Genomic DNA, 16954 nt, shown 5'->3' on the forward strand with positions numbered 1-16954 from the left:
ATTGTGACATGTTCCTAAATAGTGAATGGTTTTGTTGGCGAGCAGTATAGCCAGATCATAATCAGTAAGCACATTCAGGTCATAATGTGAAAAATGGAAATGATAAGGCATACACGTTACACTCCACAGGATGTATGCAGGCAAGATCAACACTTTTGAAATTTAAGATTCCATTCGTCAGTCTAACAATGACAGGGAAGAATCTGTTCTTGAACCTGCTGGTGTGGGTGTTCGAGCTTCTGTATCTTCTGCCTGATGCAAGAGGTTGTAGGAGGCCACCACTGGGGTTGGATGGATTTTGATGTCTCAGGCTTTGCACAGCAACGAGAGCCCATGGTTGGGAAGTTGGGTGCCGTGACGGTGTGGGGTGTGAACACAACCTTCCATAGTTGCTCGTGGAACAGGACAGAGCAGGTTCCATATCAGGCCTTGATGAACCCAGACAGTATGCTTTCTATGGTGCATGAGTAACATGCCAAATACATGAGCAGCCTCAGGAAGACAAGGCCTTTGTGCCTTCATTACCATTGCATCTATGTGGGAAGTCCCATGAAGGTTGTTGGTTATTGTAACTCTTGGGAAATTGACACTCTCAGCACCCTGCTCTGTTGATGGACCTGAGGGTGTGTTCTGCTCTTTTCCTTCTGAAGCCAATTATAAGTTCTTTTGTTTTGTGAACATTTCAGTTTTCTTTTTATAATTGCACCACGTCACCAAACCCTCCATCTCCTTCCTGTCATCTGAATAATCATTATTTATTATCCATCCCATCATCGTGTTGTCAACAGCAAACTTATAGGTGGCATTCATTCAGAATTTGACAACAATAGTGAGTATACAAGGAGTACAGTAGGGAACTGAGAATGCTTTCTTGAGGGTTGCAGTGTTTGAATGTCCTTGCAGAGGAGATTCAGTTGCCTATCTTCTCGATTTGTGGTCTGTGTTTCAGGAAGCTGAGGAGTCAGTTGCACAGGGTGGAGCCAAGCCTGAGGTGTGAGTTTTGAGATCCGTCTTGCAGGGATAATGGTGTTGAAGACTGAGCTGTAATTGATGAGCAGAAGCCTGATTGTAGGTGGCCTTGTTGCCCAGATGTTCCAGGGATGATTGCAGGGCTGGGAAAAGGGCATCTTGCTGTGGGCCTGTTGCATTAGTGGGAAAATTGCAAGGGATTGAGGCAGGCTGAAAGTCGAGAGTTCAAGTGGGCCATGACCAGCATCTCTGAGCACTTCATGATTTTGGATGCCAGAGCCACTGGGCAGTACAGATGAAGTCATACTGCATGTGGTTTTTCGGACTGGGATAATGGTCGTCTTCTCAAGCAGGTGCAGAGTACAGCTTGTCAGAGGGAGACATCAAAGATGTCAGAGTACCTCCCCACAGTAATTACATGCACAGTTGGTGCTTCAGTCCAGGTCTGTTACTTTCCTTGGGTGTTCTCACCAGGAAGACGGATCTGACAACTGCAGTGACCGATAGAACAGGTGCATTGAGGCCTGGCGGGGCAGTGGACACCACGCTGCTGGCATTCTGTGTAAACCAAGCATAGACAGCATCAGGGTGGGAACTGTCTTTGTCCACTATCTTGCTTTGCTCAGTTTGGTTGGTTGGAGCCACTAAACTGTTCCAGTCCTGCCTCTTGGTATCTTTGATGGATTTGCTGAAGCCTTCTCCGCTGAATTTTCTGAAACAGCCCTGGTCGTCCACTTTTGATGCTGCACTCCTGGTCTGCTGTAGGGAATGGATTAGACAGTTCATCCAAGGTTTCAAGATGATGAACAGCCAGATTGACGAGAAGCTTTTTTTTTACTTTAAGCTTAAACATTCATAAAAGATTTGTAAGGGGCTCAGCTTCAGGGAGAAGCTGTACAGGCCAGGGCTACTTCTCCCAGGATAAAAGGTAGGCTGGTGGGTGGCCTTAGTGTCTTTGAGAATTTCCTCTAGGTGCTGAGGTTTCCTCCATAGTCCAAAGATGTGCACTTTATGTGGCATGGCTATGCTATGGGCCCAGTGTGTCCAGAGAAAGACAGAGTGACAGGGATATGGAAGGGCACTTTGGGAGAGATGCTCTTCAGAGTGTCAGTCGGGACTCAATGGGCCGAATGGCCTGCTTCCATACTGTGAGGACTCGATAATACCAAAGGCAGGAAAATGAGCTGCACCTGAGATTAATGCGCAGAGGGTCAGTGGCCGTTCATTATCAAAAGCAAATGACCCTGCAACGTGGTGCCCCGGGTCACTTTCGCTTTCTCGAATGCGATTAAGGGAGATGTGAAATTGGCAGTGAACAACAAGCAGTGGGACTGGAAAACGTATTTGCAAAACGATTATTCTGTTTTCCAATTATGTTATACATTGTAATTTTATAATAAGCTCATCATAACTTCTTCCTGCTCATCGGCTGCCAGCTCTGAATGGAAATATTACCGAAATCAGGAGGAGCAGGATGGATTTCATTTTCTATCGAACCGTGACAACTACAGGATCAATGAATGATGTGACTGAAATTTGACGTTGCGAAGTCCCAGGCTCTGTATATTTAAAATTAAATCAATCGAACAGAAACGAGGTCTGAGACTCTTTCACTGATGTTGTGGGTGGCTCTGAAAAGAGCCTTTGGATTATCAGGTTACAAAACGGTCTCTTCACTTTTTAGTGGCGCCCCCAGCGGCGGTTTTCTTGGGCAGCAGCACGGCCTGAATATTAGGCAGCACCCCGCCCTGAGCGATGGTCACACCTCCCAGCAGCTTGTTGAGCTCCTCGTCGTTGCGCACGGCCAGCTGGAGGTGCCTGGGGATGATGCGGGTCTTCTTGTTGTCCCGGGCCGCGTTCCCGGCCAGCTCGAGGATTTCAGCCGTCAGGTACTCGAGCACCGCAGCCAGATAGACCGGCGCTCCGGCACCCACACGCTCAGCATAGTTACCCTTTCTTAGGAGCCTGTGAACACGGCCCACCGGGAACTGCAGCCCAGCCCGGGATGACCGGGACTTCGCCTTCGACCGAGCTTTCCCGCCACTGCCCTTTCCTCTCCCAGACATAGCCACAGTCTCACAAACACTTTCACAAAGATGCTGCAATGCTTCCACATCGCGCCCTCTTTTGCCTTCGGGAGGAATGGGGGTGCGGCCATTGCTGATTGGTCACATTGTTCAGTATCTCCTAATGTCGTTTCAATGCCCAATCAGAATTCTGCGTCCCTCACCAATCCGGAGAGGGCCCGGGGAGGAGGCCGGAAAATCCCGGCGCCAAATCATCAACCGCTTTCTTTCAAACTCGAAAAGCCCGCCAATATTTAACGAAAACTCGGACGTTTAACAGAATAGAATGCGTGATGAAATTTACTTCAAGATTATGAATGTATATTTGACTTCATCCCACTTTCCCGCATTCCCGAACCGTGTGGAATGTCCATTTCTGACCTTGAATCGGATTTTCAAAACCTTAAATGCAAGCGGTAAAAAGGGGCCGAAATCTGCACCTGCATATTCATTTCACATTTCAAAAACACCTCGATATGTTAGTAAACCAATCGATAACTGTTTTTTTCCTGAAAAAGAGCATTAATCGTGCGCACCATCTTTAGACACTATTTTAAATTGCCTGTTCCGTCAAGACCCTTACTTTTTGTTTCCTCGAAAGGTTTGACGTCCTTCTTCAAATCTCCAACGGGTCTCGGCCCAAACTATTCATACATTCCTCAGACACCTGCCAGCGTGTCTCGGTATCAGTTTTACTCGGATTACCTCGGTCACAGACGAGCACTGATGTACTGTGACCAGTGCTTTTTGCTTTCTATTGATTTGACAATTTTACTCTCTCTCCCCCACTTAGGCTCTTCAATCAGTGTCACTATCAGTTTCTGCTGCAAGATATGAGTTATCCATCTAGCCTGTCAATATGTCTGTTTAGTTATCCATTTATATTTCTCATTTTCTGCTCAGTGAGTGTGTGTGAGAGACTGTGTATGTGTGTAGTTACCAATACATTGGTGTCAGATACTGCACTGTTGATATGCATGTAGTTATCAAAGTGTACCTGTCAGTTCAAGCTGTATGACATTGGGAGGGTTATTACCAAGTTGTTCCTGTCAGTTTCTGCTTCATGGACACGTGAAGTTCATAATCAGTACGTACCTGTGAGAATCTGCTTCTGAAATCTGGAGTGTCGTTACATTGAACATTACAGCACAGTACAGGCCCGTCGGCCCTCAATAGTATGCCAACCTGTCATACCGATCTGACGTCCATCTAACCTACGCTATTCCATGTACGTCCACATGCTAATCCAATTACGACTTAAATGTACCTAAAGTTGGTGAATCTACTACCATTATCACACTGCACCGCAAAAAAACTGTTAAGTCTGTGGATATTTAAATGCATTTATAAAATTGGACCTGTGAAGTTATGCTGTGAAACTGGAGTGTTATCAACAATCCGTTCTTCTCTGTTGCTATGATGTGGATATGTAAGCATAGTTATCATTTGGGTACGTGTAGTTTGGTGTGTGAGCATAAATATTAATTTGTACATATCAGTTTTCAAATGTGAATTTGAGAATGGTTTTTAGCAAACTTTTTTTCCCCCATATATGAGAGAGTGTCAACCTGTTTTTTGCCTGTTTCTACAGGGTGAATGATTCAGCAGAGATATCAACACATGCTTGTCAGTTTCTATTTGTCAACACGGCTGAACTTTGGCAGCCAGTAATATTCTGTTATGATGCAATTTGTTATGTGGTAGCTGTTATCAGACTGATTTAATGGAGATTAGATTCAGTTTCTGAGTGTATATTTTGGACGAGTATTCAGTCTGTCCATCTTCAAAAATGGTGTAAATGTCAATGGGATGTGAATGCAGAAATGTGACTTTGTTGACTTGGTCACTGAGCTGGCTTGTTTTTGTTCAGACGTTTTGCCACCATGCTGGGTGACATCATCAGTGGAGCCTCTGATGATGCAATGTTATTCTCCTCTGCTTGGAATTTGCACTGTCAGGTCTGTTATGCTGAGTACTGTCATTTCAATTTTGATCTATATGGGTTTATACATGGGGTCCAATTCTATGTTTGTGTGGAGAACAATGTCTCTAGGAATTCCTGTACATGTCTATGTTTGGCTTAGGCTGCTATGGTTAATTTATACAACAAAAATAAAAGGTGCTGGAAAAAGCTCAGGACAGGCAGCATCGGTGAAGGGAAAAACAGAGTTAGCCTTGCGCGTCCAGTAACCTTTCCTCAGAACCAGTTACTGCTGAGCTGCAGAGCTTTTCGAGCAAGTTTGTTTTTTGTTCCTGATTTACAGCATCCACAGTTCTTTGTTTTTAAATACGGTTACTTTGTCCCATTTTAACTGATGGCCTTGGTTGTCTCAATGTATCATATTCAGACAATAAAGGCCATCAGGTTAACATGGGACAAAGTAACCATGGTAGCCCAAGCCAAACACAGACACACAGGAATTCCGATTGGTATGGTTTTCCATGCATACTTCAATCAACAAGATTATAGAATCGGACCCCATATATGAAAACTCAGACAGATCAAAACCAGAAATGACAGTAGTCACCATAATGGACCATACAGTATAAATTCCACTGGGAGTGGAATAACATTGACTCATTGGAGGCTCCACTGATGATACCACCGAGCATGGTGATGAACTGTATGAAGAAAAGCAAGCCAGCTCAACTATCCACTATCCGAGCTGCAGATCTCGCAAAACACAATGCTGAAATTTGTTCGAACTGGGCAGGTGTGCATTGTGAATGGTGGAAAAAAAACAAAACTTCTATTTCCTCTGTGTTGTTGGAACAACTCTCACTGGAAATTGACCTCAATATGTGTCTGACTCAATCTGCTCTGTGACTGTGGAAAGGATGCTCTCTGCTCTGACAGCGGTAACATATCTTCCATTTGTTAGAAGCAGCTGGTCACACTTGGCTTTGTACCGAGGGAATATTACTTTCTCTTCGTCCCTCACGTATTTGCCTGGAGGAAGACAGAAGAAAACCCTCCTGTAAATCAACATCAGCCAAGTTCAATGATATTTCATTGATCAATGCAATGTTCAGTTAATAATCATTAGGATATTTAATTTCAAGCCAGGAATCTGAACAGAATTAGGTGTTTGATTCCACTCTTGCTCTGAGCTGCTTCTTTGTCTTGTGATTTTTCTTTTTGTTAATTCCATACCAATTGAGTGAAGTCCAGGAACAAACTAAGTGTCCAGATCCATGAATGGGAGTACACAAAGTGAGTGGGTCTGTGGATATGAGTTTATTTGTTGATCTATTCATGTCTGACACATTGGTGAGCCTTTGTTAAATTACTTATGTATTCACACAGCAGAGACTGACGGGGACCTGTGAGATTCTGCCCTGTGTTTATTTGAGAAGTTATCAAATTGGACTTGACTGTGATTATTTTTTTCCCCCCGCTTTGTGAATATGAGAATGCCGTTGTAAGTCTTTACCTGATTGTTGGTGATGTGGGAATGTTCGTGTCAGTGTCTGCAAGGTGAGTATACTTATCCATCTGTGCCAGTTGTTTTCTGCTATCTGAATGGAAGAGAGCAGGCTTCAGACTTCGCTTCTCAGTTTCTGCTATGTCAACACGCGAGCTTGGTTTTTCATCTTTACCTGTCAGTTCCGAGCTTTGCATGTGGGGGTGCAGTTGTTAGCGTAACCTTGAATGTTTCTGCTTGTAAAAATGCAACCATATTCATTCAATCGTAACAGTCATTTTCAGACATGTGAATATGAAAATGTAGTTATCCGTCTGTGATTGTCAGTTTCTGTTCTGTAATTATGAGAGTGTGCTTTTCAGTGCGTACCAACCAATTTCTGTTGTATGAATGAGATTGTCATTATCAATCTGAACCTTGTCAGTGTCTCCCCAGTGAATATTCTTGTGTAATTATCAGGATTATACCTCTAGGTTTCTGCTGTGAATTATTAATTAATTAATTAGTTATTACCTTCTGTCCATCAGTTTCCGGTTTCTAATGTGCGAGTGCATCTATCAATTTGTATGTGCCAAATTTTGCAATGTGTATTTGTGCATACAGTTATCAATCCGCTCCTGTCAGCATCCTCTGTTTATGAGGGTGCGGTCACCAATCTATTCTGTCACTTTTAGCTCAGTGAATTTGAGAGTGTAGTTACCAATCCATAACTGTCAGGTTCAACTCTGTGAATGTGAGCAGAAAAGGTAATAGTCTAATAGCATTGTTGTTGGACTATTATTCCAGACAGCCAGATATGATTCTGCGACCGCAGTTCAAGTCCCATCATAGCAGATTATTGTTGAATTAAAATTCAACAATAAACTAAGAGAAAAGTTGAGTGACAATTCTCCACAAAAATAAATCAGGTCCTCTCACATCCTTTTGGGAACCAAGTCTCCCATCCTTCCCTGGTCTAGCCTACATGTGATCACAGACGCACAGCAATGTGGTTGGCACTGAACTGCCTTCTGTGCATAATTAAGGATAGTCTGTGACACACACATCCCATCAATAAATTTTCAAAAAAAAATGTTGGAATGCAGTTATCAATCTGTCTCTTCCACTGTTTTGTTGATGTGTTGAAAGTTATCATCCTGTATCTGTCAATTTCTGCAATGCCGTATATAATGGCAGTTACCAATTTTTCTTGCTTTACAATGTCACCATGAGAGAACTGATCTGTCAGTTTCTGCTAAGAGTGTATTTATCAAATTGTTCCTGTCAGTTTTTGCTTTGTCAATCTGAGTGCAGTTATTAATCAATACCTGTCAGTTTCTGCAAGGTGAAAGTAAGAGTTCTGTTATGAACATACACCGTCAGATTCTGCTCTCAAAGTATCGAGAGCAGTTATCGTGCTGACACCATCAACTTCTGCTCTGTAAATCTGAGCGCGGTTATTCATCTGCAGTTGTCAGTTTCAAGTTTGTGAATGTGAGTAATGAGCATTCTCTCCCCATGTTTCTTTTAAGTGAACATGAGTTTAGTTATCATTCTGTCCTTGTGGAGGCTCGGGAACTTGGGGAAATAAATATGGATGTCTTGAAAACAGTCCACATGACATAACAGGTGGTGTCAGAGGCAGGAAAAAAAACCCAAAAAGGTGGCCGAATCACCAGGACCCAGTCAGGTTTTTGTAGATTTTCAGGATATCGGGATTTTGGGGGAAGCTATATTGATCATTTGAACAAATGACATTGTTCTCTTGCTTTCTTATAATATTTTGCAGGAAGGATTATCCCATCCCTGTCACATATTACAATACAAATGTGTGGCTATGGTTATCAAATCTGTACACTCAGTTTTTGCCATGTGAATGAGAGGGTGCAGTTATAAATCTCAGTTTCTGCAATGATAATGGAAGTGCAATTATCAGTCTCTGTCAGTTTCTGCTGTATCCATAGATGGGTTTAGTTATTATCAGTACATGTCAGTTTCCGTCACATCAATGTGTGAGTGTTATCAACCTGCCCCTGACAGTTACTGTAATGCAGGTGGGTGACTGTAGTTATTAAGCTGTAGCTCTCTGTTACTGCCATGTGAATGAGTGTAGTTGTGCACCTACACATCAGTTGCTGGTGGTCAATGCATGAGTGTAGTTGTCACGTCTATACCTGTTTTGTATTTGCTTGTCAATCTGAGTTTAGTAATCGATCAGTTATTGTCAGATTCTGCTGTGAAAATCTGATAGTTATCAAACTGTACCTGTCAGTTTAAACAAATATGAAACTGGGAGTTTTATTATTAATCTGTTTCTGTCAGTTTTTGCTGTGTAGATATGATAGATTTGTGATCAAAAGTTCAGGAATAGTGCCAGATGACTGGAGGGTAGCAAATGTGGTTTCCCTGTTCAAGAAGGGGAGTAGAGACAACCCTGGTAATTATAGACCAGTGAGCCTTACCTCAGTTGTTGGTGAAGTGTTGGAAAAGGTTATAAGGGATCGGATTTATATTCTAGAAAAGAATAAAATTGATTAGGGATCGTCAGCATGGTTTTGTGAAGGGAAGGTAGTGCCTCACAAACCTTAGAGTTCTTTGAGAAGGTGACCAAACAGGTAGATGAGAGTAAACCGGTTGATGTGGTGTTTATCGATTTCAGCAAGGCGTTCGATAAGGTTCCCAACAAGAGACTGTTGTACAAAATGCGGAGGAATGGAATTGTGGGAGATATAGCAGTTTGGATCGGAAATTGGCCTGCTGAAAGAAGACAGAGGGTGGTAGTTGATGGGAAATGTTCATCCTGGAGAGCAGTTACTAGTGGTGTACGCAAGGGTCGGTGTTGGGTCCACTGCTGTTTGTCATTTTTATAAATGACCTGGATGATGGCGTAGAAGAATGGGTTAGTACATTTGCAGACGACACCAAAGGTCGGTGGAGTTGTGGATAGTGACAAAGGATGCTGTAGGTTGCAGAGAGTCATCGATAAGCTGCAGAACTGGGCTGAGAGGTGGCAAATGGATTTTAATGCAGACAACTATGAGGTGATGCACTTTGGTAAGAGTAACCAGAAGGCAAAGTACAGGGCTAATGGTGAAATTCTTAGTAGTGTAGATGAGCAGAGAGATCTTGGTGTCCATGTACACAGATCCTTGAAAGTTGCCACCCAGGTTGACAGGGGTGTTACGGCAGCATACAGTGTTTTAGCTTTTATTAATCGAGTGATCGAGTTCCGGAACTAAGAGGTTATGGTGAAGCTGTACAAAACTCTGGTGCAGCTGCACTTGGAGTATTGTGTACAGTTCTGGTCACCGCATTATAAAAAGGATGTGGAAGCTTTGGAAATAGTGCAGAGGAGATTTACTAGGATGTTGCCTGATATGGAGGGAAGGTCTTGAGGAAAGACTGAGGGACTTACATTATAGAGAAGGTGGAAAGGTGACTTAAATGAAACATATAAAATAATCAGAGGGTTAGATAGGGTGGATAGGGAGAGCCTTTTTCCTAGGATGGTGACGGTGAGCACGAGGGGGCATAGCTTTAAATTGAGGGGTGAAAGATATAGGACAGATGTCTGAGGTAATTTCTTGACTCAGAGAGTAGTAAGGGAATGGAACGCTTTGCCTGCAACGGTAGTAGATTCACCAACTTTGGGTACATTTAAGGCGTCATTGGATAAGTATATGGACGTACATGGAATAGTGTAGGTTGGATGGGCTTGAGATCGGTATGACAGGTCGGCACAACATCGAGGGCCAAAGGGCCTGTACTGTGCTGTAACATTCTATGTTTTGTCAGTAACTATCACGTGAATGTCCAAGTCCATTTACCGGTCAGTCCCTGTCAGTTTCAGCTCTGTGTGTCTGAGTGTGCAGTTATAAATCTGTAACTAGTAGTAGTCTCTGTTACGTGACTATTTCCGGACATTTATCAATCGTTCCCTATCAGCCAGTGAGTGTGCTGTGAATGTGCTTAGCAATTTGGATTTGCCAGTCCTGGTATTGAAATATAAATAATTTCTCCTTGTCAGTTACTGCTCGGTGTGTTAATGAGTGGAGTTAGAAATCTGTACCTATAATGTTGAATGAATACATGAATAAGAGTACAGATGTCAATCTTTCTCCGTCTGTTTCTGCTCTGTGAATATCGAAGTATAGTTATCAATCTGTACATGCCAGCTGCTGCTTTGTGAATCTCTGAGTTTAGTTATCAGCCCAAGCCTGTCAGTTTCTGCTTTAAGAACGTAGGAGTGCAGTTATCAGCCTGTACCTGTCAGTTATTGCTCCATGCATTTGTTTTGTGCAATGGATTGTGTAATGTAAAAGCAAAAGGTTTTGTAACTCCAACAGAGCAGAGCAGAGTCTAACTGACAGAAATTGTATCAAGGGCTGTTCTTCAAGGTGACATCAGCTTTTCTGAGTACACAGGAACAGAATTTTGTGAATAATGCTGAGGGAATAGATTGATGTGGCATTCCTTTCTTTGAGTCTAAAGGAAAAAGGCAATCAACAAATCAACTGTATTCAGCTGAATGACCACGAGGTTCCTTCTACAGGGAAGGGTATCGGCTAATTCACTTAATTATACTACCATGGATATTACAGAACCCTGCTCTGTTGTGCAATGGCACATGGCATCAGCAATACACTGACAATGCGCTGTCGTGGGGATGAAGAAAGAAAAAGGACTTGTATTTTCTGTCTTACAGTGGAGAAGATTTAACCTTATTAAATATGGTCGAACTTGGTGAGAAAGTAAAATTTGACAATTACAAGATTTAGTTAAATGGATCATTCTTCGTTGCTTTAAATGATGATTACATCACTAACGTGAAGAAATAGCATTCTGTTTTCTTGCGTGTTTCTGGAATATTTCATTGGGAGGGACAAGTGACACTGTAGAAAACTGTTTAACTTAGTTGCCAAATTCACTTCAATGCTTCACCCCACCCAAAAAAAAAGAAATTTTGCAAGACAGACGGAAAATATGGTTTCTATTCCTGAAGGTGAACACATTGAGAATCACGTTGTGATATGGTTGGGGTTGGCAAATCGTATACTGCCATGGCACACTTATTGAAATGGAATGCTGGCTGAATGGGATCAGAATTGTAAGGTGCTTGTTTTTGTCTATTTTTTTGTCCTGCAGACTCTCTTGCTTTTCTTAAAACAGAGCTGTAAACATTTTCTATGTATTTGCTTCTGTTATCTGCAGTGTGGATGACAACAATGTATACCCAGTCTTTGTATGTTATGTGTTGATACAATGAGCATATTTGGGACTCAGTCAGCAGCTTTGTCTATGTGTCTGCATGTGCTCAGTAGTGATTTGCTCCTTGTCAGACGTGGTTGTTCAAACTATGTAACATGATGTCTTCCTTTGAGGGGGTAACAAGGTGTAGAGCTGGATGAACACAGGAGGTCAGGCAGCAGAGGAGCAGGAGAGCTGACATTTTTGGACTGGACCCTTTTGTCAGAAATGGGGGAAGAGAAAGGGACTCTGCAATGAATAGAGAGAAGTGAGGAGATGATGACGAAAGGTGGATAAAGGACCAGATAGGTGGAGAGAAGATGGCCAGTCAAGGAGGCAGGGCTGGAGCCAGTAACGGTAAGTGTAGGGAGGGAGGTCAGATGTAGGTCGAGGGAAGGCTGACAGGTCAAGGAGGCAGGGCTAAGGTTAGTAGGCCGAAGTGCCAGTGGGGGTTGATCAGTGAGGTGGGAGAAGCAGATTGGTTGGAGAAAAGATGGACAGGTCAAGGAGGCAGGGACATGCTGGATGGGTTTGGGGTGGACAGATTTTGAAGCCCTGGTTGAGAACATTGTGCTGCAGGGCTCCCAAGTGAAATATGAGCTGCTGCTCGTGCACCCTTCCGGTGGCAACGTTGTGGCACTGGAGGCAGCCTGGGATGGATATGTCGTCCAACGAGTGGGAGGGGGTGTTGAAGTGGTTCATGACTGGGGAGGTGCAGTCGTTTGTCACGACGTGTGCGTAGGTGTTCAACAAAGTGGTTTCCAAGCCTCCGCTTGGTTTCCCCAATGTAGAGGGGGCCACATCGGGAACAGTGGACACAACACAATGTATTACTGGACATACAGATGAACATCTGTTTAACATGGAAGGTTTTCTTGGGACCTGGGATGGAGATAAGGGGAGAGATATTGGGGCAGGTGTAGCACTTCCTGTGGTTCCAGTGAAATGTGCCAGGGGCGGTGGGGCTATGGGGAGTGTGGAGTGGACGAGGGAGTCAGAGAGAGCAGTCCCTCTGGAAGGTTGATAGGGTTGGGGAGGGAAAAGTGTCCTTGGGAGTGGGGTGAGATTGAAGATGGCAGAAGTGGCGGAGGAAGACGCGTTGAATCCTGAGTTTGTTGGAGTGATACGTGATGACAAAGGAGATTCTGTCTTTGTTGTTATTGTGAAGAGGGTGTCTAAGGGACAAGTTGCAGAAATGAGAGCGATGAGGTCAAGGGCATATTCAGCCACTGTGGAGTGGAAATGGCAGTCATTGAAAAACAAGGACATCTGCAATGACCGGGATTGGAATGCCTCATCTCGGGAGCAGATGAAACAGAGAGGAAGGAATTGGGAATAGGGGATGGCATTCTTGCAGGAAGGTAGGGGAGGGGAGGTGTATGCTAGGTAGCTGTGGCAGTCGGTTGGCTTGAATTAGTTACCTGTTTGTTTGCATTTCCTGAAACTGACTTGTCCAGGAAGGAGAGAGATGTACTTAAGATGGTCCAGGTGAAGTTAAACTTGGGGTGGAAGGTGTTAGTAAAGTGGATGAACTGTGAGTTCCTTGTGGGAGTACGAGGTGGCACCGATACAGTCATCGAAATAATGGAGGAAGAGGTGGGGGTGGGGCCAGTGTAGCTGCAGAAGAGGGGCTGGTCCATGTATCCTACAAGAGGCAGGAATAGCTTGGGCCCATGCGGGTACCCGTGGCCACCCAATTTGACTGCAGAAAGTGGGAGCGTGAGAGACAGTGTGCATCAACGGGGCAGTCGAGTTTGTGGATTTTGGGGATACGGCAGAAACAGTTAACATGGCGTTGGGGAAAGATGAGGTCAGAGGCTGTTGGCAGGAGAGTACCTGAGGTGCTGAGGTTGTGGATGGTCTGGGAGATGATATTGTTTTGGCGATTGGAGCAGGGTCATGATCAAAGGGGTGGCAGGAGTCGTCTCTCTATCCGGTTTGAGATATTATAAAATACCTTTCCTAAATGCAAACTTGATTCAGTTCCTGTTTTCAGTACTTTCAACAAGGAGTCAGCTGTTAACATTTCAAACATGATGTGAATGTTAATGGGCTACAAGTGATATTAATTGGAACAAGCATGATGTCAATTGACAATGAAAACAAAAAAATAAACTTGCCTTTCCTCAGTTGTGCTTGGTTAGTTGTTTCCTTGGACAAGTCTCTGGAAATTGAGCTCAATACAAGTCTGATCCAATCCACTCTGACTATGGAAAAGATATTCTCCATTCTGATCGCAGGAACATGCCTGGTGTTAGTTAGAAGCAACTGCTCACACTTGGCTTTGTAACAAGGAAATATTGTTTCTTCGAGTACTTTCCTGGAGGAAGACAGAAGAGTTATGTCCTGTAGATCAACATCAGCCAAATTTGACAATATCAGATTAACATATATTCAGTCAACAGTTATTAGGGTGTTTCGTTTCTTGAACTTCACCTCCCAAAGCAACAGAACTCCAAAATAAACCTGTTGGACCACAGCATAGAATTCTCTTGACACAGTCTTTTCTTTAAAGGGCATCAATTCAAACACAAGTCTGATTCCATTCTTACATCGAGCTGCTCCTTGTCTCAGGAATTTTTTTTCAAATATGTAATTCGATACCAACGGAGTGAGATTCAGAAACTGAGCAATAATTGCAAAGCTCCATCTGAGGTGCGACCTGAAGATGCTGCACTGTTGACACAGCTCATGTTCCCAGATCCCAACACACTGTTGAAGAGAACGGCAGCCGCTGTTTCAAATGTGTTTTTCCCCCCCCGAGACGTACAATCTGTTAACTCCAATCTACGTCCTTTATAGGAAACCCCACAACTGGCAACTAACAGCGTGAAACAGCAGCCAAACAATGAATTTCCATCAGTGTTTAGAAGACTAAAAGCTACAAGACTGATCCCCAGCAGCAGCTTCTTGCCGCTGTGTCTCCCTCAGCAGGCCCACACACAGCCCGAGAAAGGCCTCTCTCTCCCCGCCCCCAAGCCGCTCACTCCAAGTTCGGGACCAGTTCCTGCTCCTCTCCGCCTCTTACCAACAGCCCCCGGTTCTCCCTGAACTGAGCCGCCCTCTGTGCCCCAGACTCACATCTCGATGCGCTGCTGGAAGGAGCCCGCTGTTTCCTCGCTTCCCTGGGCGCTGGTCTCTCCATTGCGGCCTGTTTCAAACAAACCTCTTCCACTCACTGAGTCAACACTCCTCAATGCCAGCGCTGGGGGAGGGTCTCACGCATGCGCTCCTTTCGTCAGCTACCAGCGTCTTGGTGGTTTGGGAGTAAGGAACACGCATGCGCTGCTAACACCAATTGTTTCAAACCGAGCTTGCGCACAGCGCGGAAAGGACACGGGATCATTGCCTGATCTGTCTGCAACAGGCAGGAGGGAAGCGCCGAGTTTGATACAGCCCAGGCAAACTGATCAACCGGCTGTGTAACCGTAGTTAATCAATCTTATCAAACACGCCGAATTAAACATCTTCAAAGCGATTAATTGCAAAATCCCTTTTTTGGCACATGTTTATTTCTCCCAGATTGTGAGCATTCCGAACACAATTTGTAATTACTGCCTGAAATGTCTTTCGCAGGTAAATGGGAGGAATACACCGTTAAAACATCGCCAGAGGTCCTATCATCAAAAGTAAACAAATTAACATTCCCGGAAGGGTTAATGAGATGCATATACTGCATTATGTAAGATTTGTGTCTGGGCAGAATTACAAGTCGTGGTATCAAATAGACAGATGCAGTTCCAGTGACCCTCCCCATGTGAAACCATCCCCATTCTCAGTCTCTGCTCTCGGAAATGTGATATTTAAGTTACTCGAATCAATTCAAGTTTATGCTGTGTCTGCACTCGGAACCGGGACAGGGATCATTTGAGATAGACGGAATTACAGATGCTGGACAATCTGAAATAACAAGGTGTAGAGTCGGATGGACAGAACGAGCCGAGCAGCACCAGAGAAGCAGGAAGAAGGATCTGGGCCCGAAACGTCAGCTTTCCTGCTCCTCTGATGCTGCTTGGCCTGTTGTGGTCATCCAGCTCTGCACCATGTTATTTCAGGGATCATTCGATCCAGGCTCAGCTCTTTGCGGAGAGATGTGGGCGGCTCTGAGAAGAGCCTTTGGGTTCAGTTTGTTACATGTTACACCGACTGCTTCATTTCTTTGCTGCTTTCTTGGTCACTTTCGCTTTGGGCTTGGCCTTCGGTTTCCTCGATTTCGGGGCCGGCTTTGCGGCCTTGGGGCTCTTGGTCTTTATCACCTTCTTCACGGGAGTCTTTTTCTTCGGCCCTGCTTTCTTCGCCGTTTTCTTTGGCGTTGCTGCCTTCTTGCCGCCCGCTTTCTTGGCTGGGGATGTTTTCGCTGCCACCTTCTTGGCCATTGTTTTCTTCACGGCTGCTTTCTTGGCGGCTGCTGCTGGTCTCGCCTTCTTTCCCACTTTTGCCTTGACTGGATTCTTTGCGAGTTTGAAGGAGCCGGAGACGCCCTGGCCCTTCACCAGAACCAGGGAGCCTTTCGCCAGGCACCTCTTGGCAGCCATCCTGATCTGTACATTTTGCTTCTCCACATTGACCCCGCTTCTCTGCAGCGCCTTCTTTATAGCGACCAGAGACGTCCCCTTCCGATCGCTGTTCTCCCCGACAATCTTCACAATCCGCTCGCCCAACCCGGGACCGGCTGGTTTCTTCCTGGGAGCCGCCGCCTTCTTCTTCTTGGGAGACTTGGGTTTGGTGCTGGCGGAGGCTGGAGGAGCCGTTTCGGCGGCTGCACTGTCGCTCATGTCGGGAACTCTGCGCTGAATCTCTCTCTGTCAGACTGAACTGGGTCAGCAATGAAGCTGCTGGTGGCGGCACTGAGCAACTTAAAGGCAGCGAGCGGACGGCGCGGAGACAACCTGCCCTCAGCTCCCTGCTCCTGCTGCCTGTCTGTGTTTCTCTCTCGGCAGAAACTCTGCAATTCCGCATCTCCAGAGAGCCAGGCTCGATCGTTCCTGATCCTGACACGGGAAGGTTTGCGGCCGAAAGGTTTTCACTCGAATTGACGGCTCCGTAGTCGATTTTAACGCCTTTTGCTGCTGCACTGATCGCGCTGTCTGAGCTGAGCGCTGGCATTATCATCATTTTTAGACTGAAATCTTGAAATCAACAAATATATTGCCTTGAATTCTATCTTTGACGTTGAGTGTTGGAGCAGGGGGATGATTTGAAATGAAAATCTTTTTGATTTGCACAAGAGAGACGTGGAAATATCATGATATGAGCGGACACACAAGC

At 44.7% G+C, this 16954-nt stretch overlaps 2 protein-coding genes across 2 annotated transcripts; both read right to left on the minus strand.

The window, feature by feature from the left end:
• On the minus strand, window positions 1-5985 carry LOC132206861 (late histone H2A.2.2-like). The gene has a single exon (XM_059641973.1). It carries the CDS (start codon window positions 3033-3035, stop codon window positions 2643-2645), a length of 393 nt encoding a protein of 130 aa, XP_059497956.1. The 5' UTR covers window positions 3036-5985; the 3' UTR covers window positions 1-2642.
• Window positions 5986-15660: 9675 nt separating this feature from the next.
• LOC132206883 (histone H1-like) lies at window positions 15661-16461 on the minus strand. The gene has a single exon (XM_059641990.1). It carries the CDS (start codon window positions 16459-16461, stop codon window positions 15838-15840), a length of 624 nt encoding a protein of 207 aa, XP_059497973.1. The 3' UTR covers window positions 15661-15837.
• Window positions 16462-16954: the final 493 nt, after the last annotated feature.

The sequence above is a fragment of the Stegostoma tigrinum genome, chromosome 44, assembly GCF_030684315.1.
Source record: "Stegostoma tigrinum isolate sSteTig4 chromosome 44, sSteTig4.hap1, whole genome shotgun sequence".
Lineage (NCBI taxonomy): Eukaryota > Metazoa > Chordata > Chondrichthyes > Orectolobiformes > Stegostomatidae > Stegostoma > Stegostoma tigrinum.

Excerpts from the sequence above, each read along its gene's own strand:
- LOC132206861 (XM_059641973.1), bottom strand. The coding sequence starts at position 3,035 with ATGTCTGGGAGAGGAAAGGGCAGTGGCGGGAAAGCTCGGTCGAAGGCG.
- LOC132206883 (XM_059641990.1), bottom strand. The coding sequence starts at position 16,461 with ATGAGCGACAGTGCAGCCGCCGAAACGGCTCCTCCAGCCTCCGCCAGC.